The sequence below is a fragment of the Rattus norvegicus genome, chromosome 5 (genome assembly GCF_021556685.1).
Source record: "Rattus norvegicus strain SHRSP/BbbUtx chromosome 5, alternate assembly SHRSP_T2T, whole genome shotgun sequence".
NCBI lineage: Eukaryota > Metazoa > Chordata > Mammalia > Rodentia > Muridae > Rattus > Rattus norvegicus.
Genome location: NC_141538.1, coordinates 152,920,351 through 152,944,697, shown reverse-complemented (window position 1 = coordinate 152,944,697; position 24,347 = coordinate 152,920,351). Strand labels below are relative to the sequence as shown.

The 24,347-nt window shown below is 51.1% G+C and overlaps 1 protein-coding gene and 1 long non-coding RNA gene across 2 annotated transcripts in view; one reads left to right on the top strand and one right to left on the bottom strand.

The window, feature by feature from the left end:
- Positions 1–10,794: 10,794 nt before the first annotated feature.
- Positions 10,795–18,322, bottom strand: LOC134487002 (uncharacterized). Its single transcript, XR_015621221.1, has 3 exons — positions 18,220–18,322; positions 16,132–16,350; positions 10,795–14,291 (listed from the first exon to the last, which is right to left on the bottom strand). It is a non-coding gene; the product is annotated as an uncharacterized LOC134487002 (long non-coding RNA).
- Positions 18,323–19,433: 1,111 nt separating this feature from the next.
- Positions 19,434–24,347, top strand: part of Man1c1 (mannosidase, alpha, class 1C, member 1) — a 138,972-nt gene continuing 134,058 nt past the window's right edge. The window contains exon 1 of the mRNA NM_001108687.1: positions 19,434–19,958. Within this exon, the coding sequence (NP_001102157.1) occupies positions 19,434–19,958 (525 nt within the window). The remainder of the gene's footprint in view (positions 19,959–24,347) is intronic.

The window sequence follows — 24,347 nt, the reverse complement described above, 5'->3', positions numbered from 1 at the left end:
ATGGGGTGCTGGAGGACTGAGTCCACCTCCCCTGTTTCCTGATCCCATAGATGGAGGCTACAGGCCATGGGTCACACCCAGTACCATGAGCCTCCTGGCATGGGGGTCTGGATACCCGTGAAGGGAGGCTGGGGTCCAGGAAGGTTTGTTGGCTCTCACCCCTCCCAGCCGTGCCTGAATGTTCTTCCGAAGCTTCCCCCCCACATCTTGAAGGTTCATTTTGGCCTGACCCCACCAGGTGGCTTTATTTTCTGTCCTGTCCATCTCCCCTCCTTGGGTTCAGAAGCCAAATGAAGATTTTTCCAACCTCGAGTGCCTAAGCTCCTCCCGTTCTCTGGGACCTCTAGTGCTCTGTCCCTAGGTTCTTGTTGACCAATCAGAGGTCGAGGGAACTCCAGTGCATTCCTGGCCTGCACAGACCTGTGGAAGGAAAACTGCTGGTACTGCTGGCCTGCTAGTGTCCCAGGGTCGGTCTTCAGTGGACCAAGTAGCAGCTTAAAGAATGCCTGGGTATCCTGGAGCCCCAGAGCACCAGTCAGAGGCTAAGTGTCCATCAGGACAGCAATTGATCCACTGGCCTCTTAGATCCCAAACAGAACAATCTACAAGAGAGACTTGTGGCCTTTTGACCATCCTGGCCTGACTGGACCAGCCAAGTGACCAGGTCCTGGCAGCTCGGGGTGATGAATGCCTGTATGGGTACCACTTGGGAGGCTGAGGCAGGAGGGTTGCTGTAAGCCTGGTGACCTGGGTTGCAGAGTCAGACCTCATCTCAGAGGGTCAACTTTGAAGTCACCCCTCCACAGACTGTTCAGTGGGTCCCTCTGTGAGGCTGGGGTGGTATGGAGAGGTTCCCCCTCCCACCATAGTACCATCCAGTGTTGATGGCTTTTATAGCTTGGAGGGGGTCCTCATGTCCCTGCCTGCAGTCAGTGTTTGTCATGCTACCTCTCCACCTGCCTATTACCAGCTATTTGTTTGTTTGTTTATTGTGTGCCAGTGGGATCGTCCCACCTCCTCCAGCTGTTGTAACACCAGTCTTGAACTTAATAAAATGTGAATGGAAAAATAACTCTCATGGCAGCAGCTGACTCGTCCCTGAGTCACTTCCCTAGAAGCTATTTCACTTTAGTCAGAAGGCAAGTATGGTAACCTCTCTGGCTTTTGTCCTCTATCATGTTGGCCAGGACCTTTGGTGGATGTGGCTATCTGGGATGAGATGGGAGTGGCCTCCCAAGGCTTGGCAACTCATGCTGTAGGTAGGGCAGACCCCTTGTCTTCTCAAGCTAGTCCTTCAGGTGTTCGGGGAAGTAGATGTGTCTCGGGTTGTAAGCAGAATGATGGAAGCCAAAACATCTGTCTGTATATAGGAGCCAGGGGTTCTGGGAATATGCGCAGTGTTTCCTCGGGCGCCCTCTGTTGACTGCTAGGGATGCAGCGTAGTCGGATGTAGGGGGGTGTGGCGATCCGGGGCTGGAGAGTAGGCTGAAGTAGGAGGGCATGGCGATCCGGAGCTGGCCAAAGCTCTCTCTGAGCTTCCCCAAGCCAGGACTGGAGGGACAGACAAAGGATGGCAGAGAAGGGCTGGGGGAGTGGCAGTGAGGGGCTAAAAAGGCTCACAATCCCGTGGGTCATCCTGGCCCTCCAGCACCTGGCCTGCACCTGCCTCAGTCCCGCCTTGCCATGCCAGGCTTTCTTCTGAGACCTGCAGAAGTCACCTCCTGTGGGGACCCTCCTTTGGCAATGCTCCTGTGTCCACTCCACTTTGTACTTGGGATCCGTCACAACCCTGGGTACAGAGTGGATGACGCACGATCACTGAAGGGCTGGCCACTCCCACACCTGTCCCTCAGACCCTGCCGACCTACAATATCTACCCAGGGCTGCAGAGCCAGGCAATGGGGAGGAGAGACCTCACCCCGGTTCTGCGGTTCACTGAGGTCACGGGCCTTTGCCGGAGCGGCAACACAATTTGGTTATTTTCAGCCTTGCTTGTTAGCAGTTCCGGGGCTTCGGTGCTTCCACCGAGGTCTCCTGGGCCTGCTTCCCTCTTTTTCCAAATTTCATTAATGTTCTCTCTACTGTGCTAATTATTCTTATGGCTTTATGTTCCTAAAAATAGCCCCTTGTCTTGGTGAGAATGGAGAGTCCGGAGGGAGCAGAGAGAGATGTGTCTGATCTATCTTAGTTTACCAGAGCCCACACTCAGCCTAATTTAATCTTCACACCAGTCCCAAGGCCAAGAACACGCCACCACGGGGACAGCATAGTCTCTTCAACAAATGGGAAAAGTGGATAGCCCCAGGCAGGGACATCAGATCGGACTCCTGTCTCACACCACAATCAGCTCAAAATGGATGAAAGATGCCAACAGAAGGCTGGTAGCTAGGAAAGTACTAGAAGGAGAAACAAAAACAAACAAACAAACAAAACAAAACAAAACAAAACAAAAAAACCCAAACAAGATTAGCAGAAGAGCAGACAGCCCCAGGACATTTGTGAGGGCGATATCTGGGGACATGCTATGATCCAAAAAAAACAAAAAACACAGGGACGAGAGGAAAATAGATGCATGGACTTACATCAAAATGCTCTGTGCAGCCAAGAGAGTGATCAGAATAAAGAGACAGCTACCGCCCAGATGGTACTGGCACCTGTCGTGAAGTCCAGGACTGGGAAGCAGAGGTAGGTGGGTCTATGAGTTCGGGGCCAGCTTGGCCTACAGAGTGAGTTTCAGGACAGCCAGGGCTACAGAGAGAAATTCAGTCTTGAAAAACCACACACACACACACACACACACACACACACACACACACACAGAGAGAGAGAGAGAGAGAGAGAGAGAGAGAGAGAGAGAGAGAGAGAGAGATAGCTACAGAGTGAAATGAATTTACCAAAGCACATATCTGACAGGGGCTTCGTACACACTATATGTAAGGATCATACCTCACCAGCAAGAGAGTAAACACTATAATTAAAACGGACATTAAGCCCCTAGGTGTGGTGGTGCGCATCAGAAGCCTGAGGTTATCCAGGGCAACCTGGGCTATGTGGCAAGCCAGCCTGTCTCAGGAAACAAACTTACAAGAACAGCAGCTACATGAATAGGTGCCAGGGATTCATTGTCAAATTGAAACAGCAAAATCCAAAGGGGTGGAGCTGGCAAACACCTTTAATCCCAGCACTCGGGAGGCAGAGGCAGACTGAACTCTGTGAATTCGAGGCCAGTCTGTTCTGCAGAGTAAGTTCCAGGACAGCCAGAGCTACACGCAGAAACTCTGTCTTAAAAGCAAACTAACAAAAACCAAAATAACGAAACAAAACAAACAAACAAACACAAAACACCAACCAACCAACCAACAAAAGCCCAAGGAGCTGTATACTTGACTCAGCGGTTAAGAGAGCTTGCCAAGTTCTTGCAGAAGACTGGAGTTTGACTCCCAGGACCCACATAACTCTGGTTCCAGAGGATCAAATGTCCTCTTCCGGCCTCAATCCGCACCTGGACTCACTCGCAGGAGCAAAACATCCTCCCACCAACGTGTGCATAATTAAACAAACAAATCAAAACCCAAACCACCACAAGCTCATGTGTTATTTAAAGATACTGATCACACACATATGCTCAAGGCACACACATACATAAATATGTAATACGTTTTTGTTTTTAAGATTTATTTTATTTATTATATACACTGTCGCTGTCTTCAGACACACCAGAAGAGGGCATCAGACCCCATTACAGATGGTTGTGAGCCACCATGTGGTTGCTGGGATTTGAACTCAGGACCTCTGGAAGAGCAGTCAGTGCTCTTAACCGCTGAGCCATCTCTCCAGCCCCCGTTTTGTTTTGTTTTTTTAAATAGGCAGTAGGGGCTGGGCTGGTGAGATGGCTCAGTGGGTACAGGAGCTTGCTGCTAAGCTTGACGACTTGAGTTCAATCCCTGGTACATGATGGAAGGACAAAGATGTCCTCTGTCACAGATACGCTGTAGCATGTCACTTGCCCTCCCCGCTAATACATTTTTTAATAAAGAAGAGATTCTTTTGGGCTCGTATTTTAAGAACACACTCCTCATTGGCAGATCCAGCTTCTCCCCCCTTAAAAAGCTGTGTCCTGTCTGTGCGTCAGACAGAGTCCTGGCCTTAAGAGGTCGATGAACTATTTGTCAAGTGTAATTAACAGTTGGGGATGGCCTAGGTGTCCACCAGTTACAGATTAGGAAAATAAATGGTGGTATATCCATTTTAGCATGTGCACTGCTGACAGGGAGAACAATGGCGCATCCATTTAAAAAATACCATTTGGCTGTTTCGAAGGATCAGGCAGAAGACTATTTAATTTCATGGAAAAATGCCCCTGACACATGGGTAAATTGAAGAAGCCAGTTTCCTAAGCAGCAAGTGCTGTAGAAACCCCATTTCACAGTAATAGCAGGCAATGACAAATTAATTAAAAAGGACTCAGCGTTTGCACACCGTGAGGGCTTTACAGTCACCACCCCGACTCTCACTGAAACTTAAACTTGATTGTGAGGCTTTTATTTAAAAAAAATTTTTTTAAATTACATTTTATTCGGTTTTGTGTGTGTCTGGGTACCTGTGTATGTGTGTGTGAGAGAGAGCCTGTGTACCTCCGTGTGTGTGTGTGTGTGTGTGTGTCTGTCTGTGTGTCTGTCTGTCTCTGTGTGTGTCTCTCTGTCTGTCTGTCTTTGTGTCTTTGTGTGTATACCTCCGTGTGTGTGTGTCTGTGTGTGTGTGTGTGTCTGTCTGTATATACCTCTGTGTGTCTGTGTGCGTGCGTGTGTGATTGAACTCAGGTGGTCACCCTTACTCACTGAGCAGACATGCTGACCCAGTAAGTCTGGGTGACAGAAACTTGGTGGCATTGTGGTCTTGATGGTAGAGCCTGAGGGAGGTTAGATGAGGTCACAGGGAGAGGCTGGTGGGACTGTGGCCCTCTAAGAGAAGGAAGAGAGGCACAAGATAGGGCAATATGTCTCTCTGCATGATGTCCTGTCACTGTCTTGGGTCCTGAGAATCCCCAATCGCGAGCGGTTCTTAAAGACATGGCCGCTCAGCCTCCCAGCCTCAATATGTGAGAGCAGAGTAAACCTCTCCTCTCTCTGCATCTCAGGATCCAGTGTGTAGTGTTTAGTGATCTCAACTGAAACCAGACCAACGCGCACACAGTTAGCTAAGCCGCTGTAGCTAAGGTGGTAGCAAGCCAGTGCCCAAGGTGGATGGATATCCAAGGGAAATGTGATCCTTGAGGGACGGGCTCCATGGCCCCCTCAGATGCAGGGTCTGTGAGTGCTGATGTCCCTTAGGGACAGTGCTGCTCCATGTGCATGCGTGACACACAGCTGTCCTAGGTGATATGGCTCATCTGGATTACTCAGTGACTGAGGGTCGAGTGCCCTGTGGATACTCCTTCTGCGGTGCCGTTTAGGGACTAAGGATGGCAGGAGACATCCGTGCGCTCATTCAGTAACACAGGTGCTGTGTGATTTCACGTATGTGAAATTTCACGTATGTTTCACGCTTAGGAAGGTCCGAGGGCATTTTGCAGGAGTCAATCACGTGGGGCTGGAGAATCAAACTCAGGTCTTCAGGTTTGGCAGCAAGAGTCCTTACCAAGTGAACCTATCTCGCCAGCTCAGCTTTTTTTTCTTTCAAGTCAGGATCTTGCTGTGGAGTCCATGCTGGTTTAGAACTCACAGCGTCCTGACTCATCCCCCTCATGCTGAGACTGCAGGCATGCACTTACATGCACAGCGATGAGGCTCCAGGCATGCACCTCCATGCACAGTGCAGAGGCTCCAGGCATGCATCTCCATGCACAGTGCTGAGGCTGCAGGCATGAACTTCTATGCACAGCGATGAGGCTCCAGGCATGCACCTCCATGGGATCTAGGGGAGTGGGTCAGCCAGGGAGGCAGTGCAGTAGCTATGGTGAGAAGGAAGGTCACTGCCATGCAGGCAAAGCAAGGGAAATGGAGTAGAGCTCTCACGACAGCTTGCCTTAGGAGACACTGGATTTCTCTTTCTAAAGACCCTTCTGCTTCCACAGGAGGCCTACACGCCGATGCTTGTGCCGCCGCCGTGTCCCTAGTGATCCCTGAGAAGTTCCAGCACATTCTGAGAGTACTCAATGCCAACATTGGGGCTGCGGAAAATTGCCTTTGCCATCACTGCCATTAAGGGGGTGGGGCGGAGATATGCGTGGGGCGGAGGTATGGTCATGTGGTGTTGAGGAAAGCAGACACTGACCTCACCAAGAGGGCTGGGGAGCTCACGGAGGACGAGGCGGAGCGTGTGATCACCATCATGCAAGCTCACGACAGTACAAGGTCCCCGACTGGTTCTTGGACAGACAGAAGGATGTGAAGGACGGGAAGTACAGCCAGGTTCTGGTCAACGGTCCAGACAACAAGCTGCATAAGGACCTGGAGTGGCTGAGGAAAATTTGAGCCCACAGGGGACTGCACCACTTTTGGGGCCTTTGTGTCCATAGTCAGCACACCAAGGCCACTGTGGGTGTGTCCAAGAAGAAACGAGTCTTTGGGCCTTTGCTGTTAATAAATTGTTTATATACCAAAAATAAAATAAGATAAAATAATAAAATAAAGGTCCTTTTGACAAGGTCATGAGAGGCCAAACCTACTCCATCTTGGGATGGGCCTCCATTTTAAAGAAAAAAAAAAACCCTGAGAACTTGACTGCAGCAGAACCCACATACCAGGAAGGACCCCATGGCTTGTCCTTGGTCCATACCCCAGAGTTACTCCCTAGTCACTTCCTAGCAACAGTTAATCAAAGATTAGTCAGATTGTTTCAGATGTGCTTTCAGAGCATTCGTGATTGTTCCTGGTCTTGCTTCAGAGCGCCCACCGGTCAGCTTACAAGAGACATTCAGTTAGGTACATGCCCTCTCTCCCATTCCCCATAAAACCATGTCCTGCTGAGGGTTTGAGGCTGCTCTGTCCTCCCTTCCTGTCGCCCTGCTGTGTCAGGGTTGTGTTGAAGGAGAGCCCAAGCCCGAGGCTGTAATAAAGAGACCCTAATGCTATTACATCAGAGATGGCTCCTGGGTGGTCTTTCAGGGTTCACAAATGCTTCCTGACACAACAGTCAAGGACCCATTTACTTATATACCAGCATAATATTTCAACTGAAGTCATTTCCACTATTGCTTGGTCCAGAAGTCCCAGGAGCTTGTGTGACCCTTATCTGAATGATGACTAGATTGGGAGACTATTATATATATAAATATGTGACACTATATAGTGTATATGTGTGTGTATATATATACATACATACACACATATATATATATATATATATATATATATAATATAGTTACTACTCTCCTAGGTGACTTTACCTTTACATCAATTTGATGCAATCAGATTGACTCTCGGGCAACAATGTAAGGGACTATCTTGCTTGTCAGTTTATGTAGGAGAGCTCATCCCACTGTGGGTGGTACCATTCCCTAGGCAGACAATCCAGGCTGCTTAAGAGAAAGAAAGCTAGCTAGCCAGTAAGGAGCATTCTTCATGGTCCCTGCTTCAAGTTCCAGCTTCAGTTACTTTCCTGACTTCTCTCAGGGACCGGCTGTAACCTGTAAGATGAAATGATTTCCTTCTTCCCCTAAGTTGCTTTTGGTCAGAGCATCAGACAGCAAAGGAAGCCAGTCACCTGTCTCATTTGCGATTTTCCCCATGATGATTAAAGTGATATTTTGGATGTACTGGGTTAAATAACATCTTGTGTGTACATGTATGTGTTTTTATTATTATTGTTGTTGTTGAGACAGGGTCTCATGTATCCCAGACTGGTCTCAAACCTAATGAAACATAGCTGCAGGTGCCCTTGACTTCTGATCTTCTTGCCTCTTCCTCCTGACTGTCGGGGTTATAGGAATGCTCATATAACATATTGCCAAAATTAATTTTTACTTTTTGTTCTTTTTTTTTTTTCGGAGCTGGGGACCGAACCCAGGGCCTTGAGCTTCCTAGGCAAGCGCTCTACCACTGAGCTAAATCCCCCAACCCCTAATTTTTACTTTTTGAAAGAAGGTTTTAAGAGTTAAAACCCACAGTGGCTCAGAAACTCGGACATACAGCAGCCCAACACAACATGAGTTAACCTCTCATAGAAGCTCTGGCCACCGCATTCCAGGAGGGCTGCAGAAACTCTGCTCTCAGTTACACAAAACTGAGAGCAGCTGCCTTTCAACCCCAGTCGGTCACCTGCAGAGTGGACAACTCACGGCTGTGGCTAACAGAGCAACACAGTTGAAATGCTCGAGCCTACAAGTGAGACCGGCCATCCTTGCTTGTAGCTCATTGGCCAGTGCTACCCACATGACTTAACTCAACCACCAGGGGGCGGGACAGTCTCACTCTGCACTAGGTTTTGGCGCTGTAGAGAGCCTTTTTTTTTTTTTTTTTTTTTTATTTCTCTTTTAAAAAATCACTTTTACTTTTTTTTTACAATTCAGTCCTTACCCACCTCCCGGTCTGCCCTCCCACAGTTCCTCATCCCATTCCTCCTCCCTGTCTCCAAGAGGATGTCTCCACACCCCAACACCCTACCAGGCCTCCCCACTCCCTGCGGTCTCAAGTCTTCTCTCACTGAGGCCTGCCCAGGCCATCCTCTGCTGTATATGTGTCAGGGACATCGGACAAGCTCTTGTATGCTACCTGGTTGGTGGCTCAGTGTCTGAGAGATCTCAGGGGTCTGGGTTAGTTGAGAATGCTGGTCTTCCTATAGGGTTGCCCTCCTCCTCAGCTTCTTCTACCCTTTCCCTAATTCAACCACAGTGGTCCCGACTTCACCCCATTGGTTGGGTGTAAGTATCTGTGTCTGTCTCAGTCAGCTGCTTGTTGGGCCTCTCGCGGGGCAACCATGCTAGGCTCCTGTCTGTAAGCACAACATAGCATCAGTAACAGTGTCAGGTCTTGGAGCCTCCCCTTGAGATGGATCCTAAGTTGGGCTGGTCACTGGACCTCCTTTTTTCCTCAGTCTCTTCTCCATTTTTGTCCCTGCAGTTCTTTTAGACAGGAATAATTCTGGGTCACAGTTTTTGACTGTGGGATCCCTAGTTTTAAATTATGACACATTAGAAACATGTTTTGAATTATGACCATTTGTGGAATGTTGAAGATTCTTTATGGACAGGGGCCAAGCACTGGTCCACTGGCTATCTCATTTGGGATATGGTGGGTCCACTCTGCCTGTGAAGAAACTGGCCTAAGAGAGGTGAGGGACCTGTCAGGTCACTCAGCCAAGTGGCAGCATGTAGACTTGGGAACCAAAAGCATAGCCACCACCCCACCCTTCAGGCCCAAAGTCTCGTCTGGTGAGGACTTGCTATTCTTTTTCTTTTAAGATTTATTTATTTATTCAATATGAGTACACTGTAGCTGTCTTCAGACACACCAGAAGAGGGCATCAGATCTCATTACAGATGGTTGTGAGCCACCACCATGTGGCTGCTGGGAATTGAACTCAGGACCTCTGGAAGAGCAGTCAGAGCTCTAACCACTGACCATCTCTCCAGCCCAGGAACTTGCTATTCTTTATATCTTTGAACATTAGTATTTAGGGTAGACTCACAAATACCTCAATTCTCTCAGGATCAAGGAAACTGGGGCCTAAGCAGATGGAATGCCTTTTCCAGAAACACGCAGCCTAGAAGAGACAGGATTCGGCTAAAATGCAGCGTGTGAGGCTTTCTGCCTCTCTGAAGTATTTATCTGGCTCTCCACAGGTACTTGACTGCCAGCAGGTCAAGCCTGAGTGATTTTCTCATGGTTCTTCTGTGCCGGTGCTCTTTGCCCAGCCACACCTGCCTCAGCACCTGACGTTTCTCCTTATCTGGACCCTAGAGACAGAAACTTCTAGACTTGTCATAGACTCTGGAGTCTTGATGTATACAACAGACAGGGGCTGGAGAGATGGCTGACGTGGTAATATGCTTACCAGAGGAGCATGAAGACCTGAGTTCAGATCCCCAGAACCCACATAAAAGTCAGATGTCACCATGCCAACCACAAGGGGGCAGTAGCGACGGGCATGGCTTTCCTGGCCAGCCAGTCTAGAGGAGTTATTAGCTCCAGGTTCAGTAAGAGACTGTCTCAAAAACTAAGGTGTGACAGGTGTGTTTGTGCACACTCGTCACCCCCAGCTCTTGGGAGAGAGGGGTAGCAGTTCTCTGTGAGTTCAAGGCTAGCTAGGTCTACCAAGGGAGAACCTGCCTCAAAATCAACACAAAACAAAACAAAAGAAAACAAAACAGGGCTGGAGAGATGGCTCAGCCGTTTAGAGCACTGACTGCTCTTCCAGAGGTCCTGAGTTCAAATCCCAGCAACCACATGGTGGCTCACAACCATCTGTAATGGGATCCGATGACCTCTTCCGGTGTGTCTGAAGACAGAGACAGTGTGCTTATATATAATAATAAATCTTTAAAAACAAAATAAACTGAAAAACAAGAAACCAAGATGGAAAGTGATTAAAGAAAGGCATCTAGGGGCTGGGGATTTAGCTCAGTGGTAGAGCACTTGCCTAGCAAGCACAAGGCCCTGGGTTTGGTCCCCAGCTCCGGAAAAAAAAAAAAAAAAAAAAAGCAAGCAGAAAGGCATCTGATGCCAATATCTGGGCTCTACGCTCATGGGCACGCACGCCTGCATGCACCTATAGGCACACACGCTGATCACCCCACCCCCAGACAAAAGTCTTGATTTCAGCGAGTGGGAACAGGTGGGTAAATTACGGCAGGATCACGTTTTCAGGGAACTATTTTATTTCTAGCATTATAGGGCTTGATGTAAGATCTTGGAAACATGTTCTTATGACATCCAAAGATATTTATTTTACATGCCCTTTGAAAAACACCAGGGCCATAAATAATAACAGCTAACAGTCTCCTCTGCCTTCCAGCTCCTCTACTCGACATCACTCGATGACAAGTGGGGGACACGGAACCCTGGGGGAACCTGATGGGCAGTCAGTGCTTGTCCCATGGTCCCAGAGGGGATCCTCAGGTCTGATAGGAACATCTGTAGCACTGAAGTCAGTCACACACTCTGGGCCTTGGAGTGTACGTCTGAAACTTCCCGCTGCTTGGTAGATGTCCCCAAGCTCCTGGAAGGAGGGCTTCCCTGGGTAGCACTCATCACAAACACTGGAGTGACATTTGAAGGTTTGGCGTTCTCCCGGGGGGACCATGGATAGGGTGTTTTGGTCATGGTGTTTCCTTGCAATCTGATGTTCCAGATCTTTCTTGGGACCGGTCTCTTGCTTGCCACGAGGGAATGAGGCATCTCTGGCTCTTTGGTTTGTGTTTATGTTCATGTTTGTGTGAGTGTGTGCACATGTGCCTGAGGGTGTGTGTGTAGTGCATATGCACTGGCTTCTTCAGTTACTGTTAAACCTGAAAATTGTGGGGAGAAAGACCAGATCTGTGATGGTCCAATTAATGCAAGCTTTATTGAAATACAGGAAGATGGACAGTGGTCAGGTCCATAGCTGGGATTCCCAGAGAATAGGTCTGAATTAGGCCAGTCGGGTGCTATAAAGTCAAAACACATAAGGCTACACACTTCCTGTGTGATCAAGAACATCCCATGTAGTTGGGGCAAACCAATCTGGTTTACTGAAGCAGAAACACACGACTTATTATCTCCCATGAACAATGGCCCCTAGCGATCAGGGGAAGTTATCCGTCCTTGGGCAAGCAGCCTCACAGGTGAACGTTAGCATTTACATAGCTTACTGTGTTTTGGTTGTTATGGTTGTTGCCTTTTTTTTATTTTTTTTAATGTATGAGTGTTTTGCCTGCATACAAGTGTATCATCTGGTGTCTGTGGAGGTCAGAAGAAGAGGGTGATGGGTCCTTTGGAACTGGAGTTACGGATGGTTGTGAACCTCCATGTGGGTGCTGGGAATCGAACCCCGGTCCTTTGCAAGAGCAACAGGTGTTGCCCTTAAATGCTGAGTCATCTCCCAGTCCCCCATGTTAGTTTTTGAGGCAAGGTCTCTCTGAGTCAGGAGTTCTTGCTTTGGCTAGCCCCATCATTCGAGATACAAGCACGCCCCATTACACCAGCCTCTCATGTGGGTGCCAAGGATCTGAACTTAGTCCTCATGCCTCTGTGGCAACCACTTCACTGAGACACTGAGTTAAGAAGCTACAGGCTACCCTATTGTTCGGCAGTGGCTCCTCTCTTGCTCTCCTTCCCTACCTGTGCTCACACAGCCCAGCTCAGTCTGGCCTTGTTCACTTTGGACTCTCTCAGATGCCTCTGCCTCTGGCTCCTCTCTCCCTTTTATTTATAATAAACTTTCTCCTCTACCATCCCCAGGAGCATCCTGCTTTTCCTCTTCTCTTTCCTTCTGTCTTTCTATCTTTCTGTCTGTCTGTCTGTCTTCCTTTCTCTTCCATTTATTGAGTACGGTAGCATGCTTAGTCAGCATCACCACCATCAGAAGGATGGAAAAATTTGCCTAGAGTCACCAGTGCAAGTGTGACCAAGTTAGGACTCACACGTGCCTGGCTGCAGAGGCTCGGCTCTCGGCCAGGTTTCCTGCCTCTGCATCCTTGATGTATGGGGCCGGGTGGTGGGCTTGTTAGGTTTATTGAGTAGCATCCCTGACCCGAGCTGCTACACACCAGTGGCACCCGTCCCTGACAGTGATTATCTCTCCAGCCCCTGCAGAAGCCCCTACCAGTAGGACGCCAGCGCTCAGGCTGAAGAGTTGAAAGAAAGGAAGGGCAACTTCAGAGAGTTCTGGCTCTGTGACCCTGGGACTGGCCCTAGCACAGAAAGGTATTGGCTGATGGCAGCCTGCTAGGATGAGCCCAAGATGACTGCGGGGTCTTTGATCTCAGGAATCACTGGTGTGCTGTTGGCTGGGGGGAGGAGGGAACACTGTTTTGTCTCACCCCCGAGTCGGCTAAGTGTCTCCTGCCTGGGAAGGATGTCTGGTGGCCATTAGGGAGCTGTCTGATGGTTATCTAGAAGACAGCTTGGTTCTCTCTCTCTCTGTGATTCTAAATGGGGCTAATGGCCACTTGAGATTCAGATTCTGCTACGCCTGGAGCCTTCCTAGTGCAGGAGATTCAGTAGCAGTCCCTCCCGCGCTCGCTCCCAACTCAGACATATGCTAGCGCCCTGGGCACTGATGGCAACGGCTCCTGTCTCCCATGGCCCAGATCAAGTCTCCAAGTGCCTTCTTTCTAGGCAATCCCAGCACCAGCCGACACGAACAGGGCCTCCAGTAGTGGACCCCAGAAGACCTCTACTTCCGTCACCCTATCAGTCCTTAAAATGGCCACCGAGTCAGGCCTACTGTCACAGGCCTGTGATCTCAGCTACTGGGGAGGCTACGGCAGAAGGATCACAAATTCTAAGTCAGCCTGAATAATCCGGCGAGACCCTGTGCCAAAGTATGAAAGTTAATGGGGCTGGGGGTAGCTTGGTCGTGGTGTGCTTGCTTAGCACGGCTGAATCACTGGGTTTGGTCTCCAGCACTACAAAGGAAAAGGAAGTTCATCTGACCCAGCTTTCCCAACTCCCTGACCTGTCCTTACCAGTGAAGCTGCCCATGCCCCCCCACCGCCATTGTTCTCTGTCCAGGCCTCTTCATTCCCGTGATTGTTGTTATTTCTATTACTCCTCTTCTTCCTCCTCTCTCTCCTCCCCGCCTCCCCCTCTTCTAGTCCTCATAGGGCCTAACCCAGCAGCGTGGCACACCTTTAATCCCAGCACTCCAGAGGCAGAGGGAGGTAGGCAAACCTCTGAGTTCAAGGGGCCAGCCATGGTCTACAGAGTGAGTTCCAGGACAGCCAAGGCTATGGAGAAATTCTGTTTTAACTCTCCCCCATCACCCCTCCTCCTCCCCAATTACATACATACATACATACATACATACATACATACATACACGCATGCATACATACACAGAGATAAGGTCTCACTGTGTCTCGCCTGGAACTTGCTCTGTTGGCCAAGCTGGCCCCAGGCTCTCCGAGTTCATCTGCCTCTGCCTCCTGCGTACCCCACCACACCCAGCTCTGCTTCTCCTTCGCTTTGCGGCACCAGGCCCACTTTTCCTGCTCTGAAAGCACCCGGGACCTGTTGCTACTATGGCTTTTCAAGGCTGGAAGTAGTTGACTTTGAATACCATCAAGGGTTCTGGACCCTAAGCATCAGGGGTTTTAGCCTTCTTTGCCCCCTCAGAAGTGCGACATTAGGTCCATCTCGATGTTGTTACTCCTGCAAAGGGAGAGTAAAAACAAGACCTGCATCAGGGCATCAGTCAGCCAATCAATCAATCAATCAATCATGTGTGTGTGTGTGTGTGTGTGTGTTGCACTCCTGTCCTTGTGTGCCTGTGGGGTGGGGGTGGGGCAGAGGACAGCTCGTAGGAATAGGTTCTCTCCTCCTACCATGAGGCTAGCACCAGGTTCCTAGCTTGACAGTGGGTGCTTTTGCCCTCTGAGCCATCTTGCTGGCCCTCAGAGGTGGCCTTCACCACCCAGCGATTTATTTTCCCTAGCATGCTGTTTTGTTTGTTTGAGCCACAGTCTGGATCTGGAGCCCAGGCTGGCTTTGAACTTGTGACAATCTTGCCTCCACCTTCTGAAGGCTGAGAGTGTAGGCATGCACCACCGTGCCTGGCTTCTCCTCCAACATGCTTGAAAAATCCTGCTCCATGATGTCTCAGCACTCTTAGGAGTTACACATCTGTCCCCTCCTCGTGTGTGCTCGTGTGTGTGTGTGTGTGTGTGTGTGTGTGTGTGTGTGTGTGTGTGAATGCACATGCCGCAGCACATATGTGAAAGTCAGAGGACAGCTTCAAAAGTCTGTTCTCTCTTTCCCAGGGGTCAAACTTGGGTCATTGGGCTCAGAAAGTGAAATCCACTAAGTCATCTCACCAGCCCTGGCTGGGCCTGTACTTAAAATAACATTTGCAGGGGCTGGAGAGATGGCTCAGTGGTTAAGAGCACCGACTGCTCTTCCAGAGGTCCTGAGTTCAATTCCCAGCAACCACATGGTGGCTCACAGCCATCTGTAATGGGATCTGATGCCCTCTTCTGATGTGTCTGAAGATAGTTTCCGTGTACTCATATAAATAAAATAAATAAATCTTCAAAAAAACAAAACAAAACACCCCAAAGTGGACCTTTGGCCACATAGTGTATAAACACACATGTAAACATGTATACACACATGAACCTGCACACATGAACAAACACTCCCTCCCCATGCATTACAAGAAAGACGGCATATGAAACCCTCTGTCAGAAAGGGCTGCTGTCCTTCTGAGCAGGGAGAGAGTGAAGCACATGGCTTTTCAGAGAAGAACCCCCCTTGAAGGGAAGCTTCGTGTCCTACTCAGGGCTGCAGGCCCAGCCCTTGGCACATAGTAGGTGTTCGGTGTTGTTCCTCACAGGATGAGTGTGTCAGTCACAATAGGAACTACGCTCTGTCCATCTCGGTGACGGAAACCAGATTTGTGAGATGTCTACCAGCTCCTTTGAGTGAGTGTTTGGGAACAGAACAGCTTTGGAGAAACGCTGTTGGGCTGTTGTGACAGTTGGCAGGGCTGAGGAATGCTTCCATAGCGGGGAAGACACCACCCCCGAGACTGTCTGGGAGGCCATTTCCAGGAGGGTAGGTTTGGGTGTGTGGACTGACACTGCACACTAACCCACTGTGGGCTCCCATGGAGCTAGAGGGTCAGAAAATACCCAGGGAGGCTCTGAGGATGAGCTGAGATAGCCCTTTGGGCTGCTGGGGTTTCTAGTTCTGGGGTCTTCAAGCTCAGATGAGGGCCCACTATACTACTGCACCCCTCTCTGGTGCTCAGGGCTTCCCGCGCAGACTGGGACTCTCTCTACAGCTTGCCTGGGCTCCAGCTCCAGCCTCCACGCTCACATGAGTCAAACTCTTGGAATATATATCTCTCTCCACTGGTTCTGTTGTTCTGGAGAACCTTGACTAAGACAAAGACTTGATCTCTTATCCCAAATCTCGCCAAGCCTTTTGGAAATCGAGGCTATTACTAACACTCACCGAATAAGGTTGTTTTTAAGAGTAAATGAAGAAGTACCTGGAAAGAGTTCACTTTGTGTCCTTTCTTGAGCCTCACTTTCCCCTTCTGTAAATGGGTACGTACTCATCATTCGCTTACTCAGCACACGCAGTGTTTAAGACTCAGGGAAGTAGCTGGGTGGTGGCGGGTGGCGGTTGTGGTGGCGAAGCCTTTGATTCCAGCATTCGGAAGGCAGATCTCAGAGTACCAGGCCAGGCCGGGTCTACACAGGGAACACTGTCTTGCCAAAAACCAAACAAAAATAAAAAAACAAACAAACAAAAACCTCCCAACAACCTGAGGGAAGGCCTGTAGGCTCTAGTTCTTGCCATGAGGCTCTCTGTGGATGGTAGAGTACAGAACTCTGTTAGAGATGCAGACAGACAGTGGGAGAAGAGGAACATTACGTGTGGGTCCACAGGGGCTAGAGGTGTGGGTGAGGACACCTCAGGGTCTCGGAGAGCTAGCTAGCAAGCGGGAAAAGGTTATAGACACCAGCCCGTGTGTGTGTGTGTGTGTGTGTGTGTGTGTGTGTGTGTGTGTGTGTGCGCGCACGCACGCGCCATTGACATCATGTCAGTGTCAAATGGACAACGGACTAGTCCCTTGTAGGTTCTGGTCCTGTACTCCTGTGCCTTTAGGGTGCTACTTAGCCCCTGGCTCATGACACCCACCAGGGCTTGTTTGGGATGTCCCATCAGAATGAGTACTCTGTTCAGACTTCTTGCTTTCCACCTCCTCCAGTGACCCCCCTCCCCCCCTCCTTCCCTCCCTCTCTCCCTCCCTCTCAGTCCAGAGAAACTGATATTAAAGGCTAGGTCCTTGGCTTATTCTCCAAATACATGCCCTCAGTCTCCTGTACGATCCACTGCACTGAGAAGCTTGGGCAAGGGAGATTCATAGGAGACCAGGCTAGGCCTCTGGGAAACTGCGTCTAAGAAGCACATGCTTATCTCCTGCACTAGCTAACTCCAGGGAACTGACTTCTGCCAGCCAAACTCATAAGAGACTGAAACATTCGAAGGAGACATTTACATAGAAGCTAGGTGTACTGGGAGAAATTATTCATCTCCGGTGACCAAAATATTTGCCCCTGTTACCAACAGTAGTCTTTTATCTTTTCTTTTCAGTAGAGAGAAATTTATATGCCAGGGGTATTTAAATGTCAGGAGTGGGCGTGTTGGCAATGGTTTGGCCAGATTCAGAAGGAAGCCTCAGTGGCCCTTTTGCAGTAGGCCTCAGGGAAGAAGCAAGATTTATGAAGTGAGAGCCTGCCTGGGCTGCCTCCTCCTCGGGAAAGGCGTCCCTGCAGTATTTTCTGTCTTGTCAACGCCCGAGTTTCATTTTAAATTGCAGCTGAAAGCAGATATTTTCCCCCCTTGCCTATTACACCTCTTAATTTGTCTCTCCCTCTGCTGTAGTGTCTATAAAGTGTTTTGCGTGAGAGACCCACACAGCAGTGTTATTTGGCCCCGGGTGAGGTTTCACAGCAAAGGAAGGGCTAAAGTCCACGGATGCCTGTGCCTTGGGGCAGGGGCACACGTGTCTGACAACACATGTCTGTGTATGTGTGGGCTTGTGGAGGTGTCTCTGGGTATGCCTGTGCACATGTCAATGTTTGCTTAGATAGACCCGTCTAGATACACTTTGACATAATCGCTAGGGTGTCCGTGCTGAAACTAAGTGTATATTTGCATGTAGGCACACACTCACAGGACAGCCTCTGTATGCATGAAAATGCAAATGTGTAGTTACATGCATATCCTATGTATGACCCGTGCATATGTCCAGGTTCCTGAGTCTCTCTGTCCCTCTCTTCTTGCTTCTCATGTTAGCATCTCTCGCAAACCCCACCCAAGGGCCTTAGCCACGTTTTTGGTGGACGTATGAGAGGAACCCTGGAAATACTGATTCAGCCAGACCTAATCGCGGCCACAGCTCTCGGGTTTGGTCCAGCCATCCCCATCCCCCGCAGCGCGAAGCAGCTGTACCACCGCGGCTCGTCTGAGCTCTGAGCATCCCTGGCTACCAGCAACCTGGCAATCCCCGGCCAGTGCTGAAAAGTGACAGGGTCGCCCAACGATGGATAGCGCATTCCAGACCAACCTGGTCTCTTGGCCCTTCTTGGGGAGACCGAAACACAGAGCGGCTCAAGGCGGAGGTGGGCGGTGGAGGGGGCGTCTTGGTCTCTCGGAGTCCAGCGAACGTTGGGCAGAAACCAATGGGTGACTGTGGCCCATCGGGGATCCCTCGGAAGCAGCCAATGACCTCGCTCCGCTCTGCACCCCGCCCTCTCCACAGCGCGCAGCTGGACCATTGGAGCAAGCAGGAAGGGGGAGCGCAGCACCAGTACCGGGAGCGGGGGGCGTGGCCCGGACTAGGACCCGCCCATGTCTCCCGGTTAGGTTCCCCATTGGCCAGACTGCGGCGCCGCGGCGGGCGGAGAGGAGGGGCGCTAGGCGCGCTGTGGGCGTGGCTTGAGGGCGTGGCTGGCGGGGGGCGGGGCAGCAGCGCTGTCGCAGTGAGAGCCTGAGCGGCGGCGGCCCGTCTGGAGCTGCGGCGGGCGAGCCTGCGCGGCTAGCGGAGCCGCGGGGCCGGGAACAGGTGATCGCAGCGGGAGACCCGCGCCCTCCCGAGTTGCGGCGCCCGAGCCTGCGCTTCCGGGCTCAGCGGCAGCCTCCCAACCCCGGGCTGCTAGAGGCCAGCTTCAGGCTTAGCACGCGCTTCCTGGGTATCCCTCTCCCCGCGCGAGCATCTAGAGCCCCTGGGTCCCGCGCAGCCTCGGGAGCGGCAGCCGCGCGCGGCGGAGCAAAGTTGTGGACGTGTCCCGATCGCTGGGCCCCGCGCCGTCGCCACCGGCCGGGCGCGCGCTCTAGGAGCGGCGCTCGCCCTGCAGCCCCGGGGGCTCCCTTTGCAAACTGCTCCAGAGGCTGAAACTTCGGGTGCCGGCGGGTCGGGGCCTGCGTCCTGCGCACCCTCCTCGAGGACGTCGCGGACGGCATGTGACCGTTCCGGCGCGGGAAGGCGCGGGCTCCCTGGACCAGGCGGAGGGCAGGCTGCGGTGCACGGCGGGCCCGGGCTCCAGCCGAGCAGCCCCCCTCGCCCGGGCCCCGCCGAGGCCGGCGCGTTCCCGCCCCCGCGCGGGAGGATTCGCTCCAAACTCCCTGAACTTCGGGCGGGTCCCGAAGCGGCAGCCTCGAGGTGCACAGCTCTGCTCGGGGACCCCAGTCACTTCATCGTTGCTCTCCACCCTCGAGGACTCTAAAGACTCCTGGAGCCCCGGGCGGAGCTGACAGCCCCCTGCTGCTGGCCGTGCCGTGATGCTGGTGAGGAAAGTGCCGGGCTTCGTCCCGGCCTCGTCGTGGGGGCTGCGGTTGCCGCAGAAGTTCCTTTTTCTGCTCTTCCTCTCGGGCCTCGTTACCCTGTGCTTCGGTGCCCTGTTCCTGCTGCCCCACTCCTCTCGCCTCAAGCGCCTCTTCTCGGCCTCGCGGACGCAGCAGCCCGGCCTGGAGGTGATGGCCGAAATCGCCGGCCACCACTCGGTGTCAGAGCAAGAGCCGCCTCCCAACCCTGCCCCTGCGGCTCCGGCCCCGGGTGAGGACGATTCCGGCCGCCTGGTGGGTGTCCTCCGTAGGAAAGGGTGGCTGCGGCGAACCCGCCCCACCGGGCCCCGGGAGGAGGGCAACAGGGTTTCAGCCCTCCGGCCGCAGGAAGAGAGCGTCCGGTTCAGTTTCGACTACAATAGTTTCCGCAGCCGCCTTCGACACCCGGTCTTGGGGACAAGGACTGATGAGAGTCAGGAGTCCCAGAGTCTAGTGAGAGCTCAGAGAGAGAAAATCAAAGAGGTAAGCACCCCTCCCCTCCAACACACACCTCCGGCCAAGACTTCTAGCTGCAAGCCTTTCCCTACCTGCTTGGCCTCTCTTGGCTTCAGGTCTACTTAGACCCTTCAGGCATGCCGCAGCACCGCCCCTCAATCCAAAGTTACTCTCTTTCCATGGTGCATACTTTAGGGTGACTAGGCTAGGTCATGAATCCTACCCAACCTCCAGGTGAATTTTTTTCCCGTTGAGTTCCCAGGCCTGGTGGGCTTCAGGCTTTCCCTGATGGGCTTCAAGTAGAGCGGATTCTAGGTCCTTAGTTTTCGTTTGTACAGCACGGAGCCACTAGAAACCCTCTCCCTCACTGAGTGTCTTTTAAGTCTTGACTTCTTCTAATCTCCATCAGGCTATGGAAAAGCCAAGACCCGTGAGGTATTTGCTGTCCTGTTTTGTAATCTCTCAGCATCTTGCAAACCAGAGATCTCCAGCATCCCCGCTAACTGCTTCCTTCTATCGAACTTCGCCACAATTGTACATAATTGCATGTGAAAGACGAAGGAGTAATCAATAAAGCAGTGGTAATGTTACAGAAGCTCTGAGGTTATTGGCTTAATGAGGCGGGTCTTGGACTGGTTCCCCGTAAGGAGTGGGCCGAAGAGGGATTTAGAAGGATCACTTAGACTTGAGTCACAGACTTTGTTTTAAGACATCAAAAACAAACACGGCCTGGAACTGGCTTGCAGACAATTGCCAAGAGGCCACTGGTACTTGAGTGTTCTGCCCCACCCCAGCTAAGAGTGTTCTGCCTGAGATGCGTGGCCAACATAGCAGAGGGGGTTGCAGTGACACCCCCAGGCCACAAGGGGGCTGTGAGCAAGCCGTGGGCTAGGGTCTCCTCCCTGGAAAGAAGAGGATTCTTTCTCCTTCCCGGGGACCCAGAAGGAAAGCATTGCTTCAGTCTGGACCTCTGAGTTTACCGCAGGAAGTCAGCAGCCTGTTTCGATTTCTAGAGAGAGCAGCCAGCACCTTTAGAGTCTGCTGCCAAGATCTTCCACAGCCATTGGAGGACTTGGCTACCCTCTTCCTCTACGGGAGCTGTCCTTCCTCCCTGCACCCACCTCATTTACAGCTGCACCCAAAGGTGCTGTGCTGAGCCCTGTTTGAGCTTCTGTATAAGCAATCACAGGACACGTGGAAACACACACGAGCTTAGTCCTTGGTGTGTGCATGCTTGTGTGTGCACACAAGCAACTTCAGTTCCAGTTTTCACTCAACTCTTAAAGGTTAATCAAAGACTAGAGTTTATAACAGTTAAGTGAGAGCTGTCATCTGTGCCCTTTCTGTTCAGGCACTTCTTGTGTTCACTTCACCTGAGCCACCTGCCTCTCCCTTTCCTGTCCCTTAACCCAGTCCCACTTTCTACTCCTCCAAACCTCCTTAGCGGGCCACAGCCCCCCGTGAAATCACACACACATCTCGTTCGTGCATGCCGTCTCTCCTGGGATGCCTAGAGCTGCCAAGAAATTGTCAAAAAGATCTCCAAAAGCATTGGGAATTCTCCAGTGTGGGAGAGGTAGGACGAGCCACTTCTGAAAGCCTGGGCTAAGAGCCTTCTGAGAGCCTCCCTGGTAGGGCATGGCACAGGGGTGTGTGTGTGGGAAGCATGGGGGGTACGGTGGGCTGGCTCCTGGATGGGATCGTGGCCCTGTCCGTGCAGAGACAGCCTTTGTTACTAGCAGAGACTGGAGCTCCCCACTTGCTGCAGTGGCTGGGGCTGGTAGGAGGCACTTGCCGTGGAGGAGGGCTGCACGGTGCCAGGTATCTGGATGTGTGATGTGTCATCTCCTTACACCTCTGGTTGTAGCTAGAGGCACACTTGTGGTTCCTCGCACCTGCTGTTCTACAGCCTTCTTGCTCCGTCTGCAGACTTCAAGCTCCTCAGAGTGGTGGGCTCTGGGCTGTATTCACAGTTATGCTTGGGGACCTGTGGTCTTCTCAGGCTGCTTGACTTTGAACCCTGTCCCATGACCCCATTCTGAAAATGGTGGGTGGAGTCTTTGGCTTAGAAGTTAAAACACAATGACTGTCTTCATTGTCCCACCAGAGGAGGCATCCCGCTGGAGGTGTCTGTCCCCCCGTTCTCCTTTGGTCTCTCTCTGTGTCATGCCTACAGGTAGATCATTTTAAAGGTGCCTGTTTTCCAAAAAGGGACCGTGTCATTTGTCTCTGGTTTGTTTATTTCCAGACACGGATTGATTAGACTCAAGAAGAAGAGGAGAGCTAGCATCAGATAAAAAGAGACCCGTTCTTATAAGATGAGGCTTTTGAAAGTGAACGTAAGCATCAGGGCAGAATCTGAGAGAGTGACGGATGATCGTGGATGGAAACCGGACAGATACTCTGGCTCCGGAGCAAGTAAAATGTCTTTGTGAACATTCTGGTGCGAGAGATGGATGTGTCCTGCTGATAAGATGGGTCGAAGTAGCAGCTTCTGGTTATCCATGTGTCAGGACATAGTTTATCACCCCCACCCTGGTTTTGAAACTGTGGGTGTTGGAGATGGGGGGAACCAAGAGAACATGGATTGGAGTCTTAGCTCAGCTGCCAACTGTCTGTCTTTGGGTAAGCCACGCCCCTTCCTGTAGGACTGGATGAAGAAGAGGGGCTAGGCTGTTGGTGGATGAGGGTCCAGCTTTGGCCCCTTCATATATTTCCAAGCCGGTCAGGGAGGTCTTAGCCTTGAACTTCCTCTGTTCTTGTTCCTCTCCGTCCCATGCGGCCAAGTGCCACGTGGTGATGGTTTTGATGGCGGTGATGTTGTGGCCCTAGCTCGTACCTATGAATAGCTATCTAAATGTTGATTAATTTAGTTATTCCCAGCACACACATTGAACTTGGGAGATGGGGTTGAATGGCTCTGCAGCTTGGGCTCGAGAAGGGCCAAGATGGCGGCTAAAATGGAAACCAGAGCTCTGAGGACCATACAGACCCACAGGGAGGCTTTCTGGCATTGTGGTATGATGTCATCTATGTCCATGTTGGGATGTATTCATAGCTGTCCTGGGACATGTGCAGCCCGAAGGCTACAGGTTGGACATGTTTGATAGGGAATGGGGGTCACTGTCCATTGGTGGATGGTCTGTGGATTCAAATTTAGGTTTTTTCCAACAAGAGTCAGAAATGGGTGGCCTGTTAACATCACATTCCAGGGAAATGAATTATACTGCTTTGATCTCATGATGGTAGGTTGCTGACTGAAAACCCTCGTGGGGTCCTTCCCAATAAAGGGAGCTTTGGTCAGAGAGAATGGGCAGTCCAGAGCTATGATACTGACTGGGCACTGGTTTCGGGTTTCCTCCCAGCCTGTTTGTTACTTTTGAAAAAAAAATTATAGAAAGTATCATTTCTTCTGGTTCCTCTTCCCAAACTGCTTGTCTAGGCAGAGAGGAACCTGGATTGAATTTCCACGTCCTTGCCCAGTTAGCCCTGGACTCTCGTGTGTCACCTCAGAGCAGTCTTGTAAAGAATCCATTCCAGCTCTAACTCTAACCCTGGTCTGGGTCTTGGTCTTGATGTGGTAAAGTCGATAGACCAGGACTGAGGGGACACTCTTCTCCTCCCCACCCCCACCCCGTGTTTACTGCTGTGTTTACGGATCTGCCCCAGTACCTAGGATCTGCTGTGACATTTTGTTGGCCCAGCTACTTGAATATTGATCCAGCTTTATTAAAGATCTGTCATTCGGGCTGGGGAGATTGGTCAGTTGGCGAAGTGCTTGAGGACCGGAGTTGGAACCTCAGAAGCCATGTGAGAAAGCCGAGCTCGGTGGCATGTCCTTATCTCGGTCGTGGGGAGGTAGAGATGGATGGGTCTTCAGGACTTACTGTCCAGTCAGCCCGGTCTACTGGGCAATGAAGGGATCCATTGGATTTTCTTCACAGGGTGTCTCTGTGTAGCCCTGGCTGTCCTGGAACTCACCCTATAGACCAGGCTGGCCTCAAACTCGCAGAGATCTGCCTGCCTGTGCCTTCCAAGTGCTGGGATTAAAGACATGCACCACCACTGCCTGGCTAAGAGACCCATCTTTAAAAAAAAATAGGAAAAAAGAAAAAAGGCTAGGTTAAGTCACCTGTTGCTAAGATGGACTCCCTGGTTTCGATCTCTGAGACCCACAGGGTGGAAGGGAAGAACTATTTCCAAAAGTTATCCCTGACCTTCACTGATGAACTGAGGTGCATCTCCCCCACAGGCAAAAGAAATAAATGTAAAGAGAATTGCTGCTTTTTTTTGAAAGGATTATTTATTTATTTTGTGTGTATCTATCTTTAGACACACCAGAAGAGGGCATCGGATCCCATTACAGATGGTTGTGAGCCACCATGTGGTTGCTGGGATTTGAACTCAGGACCTCTG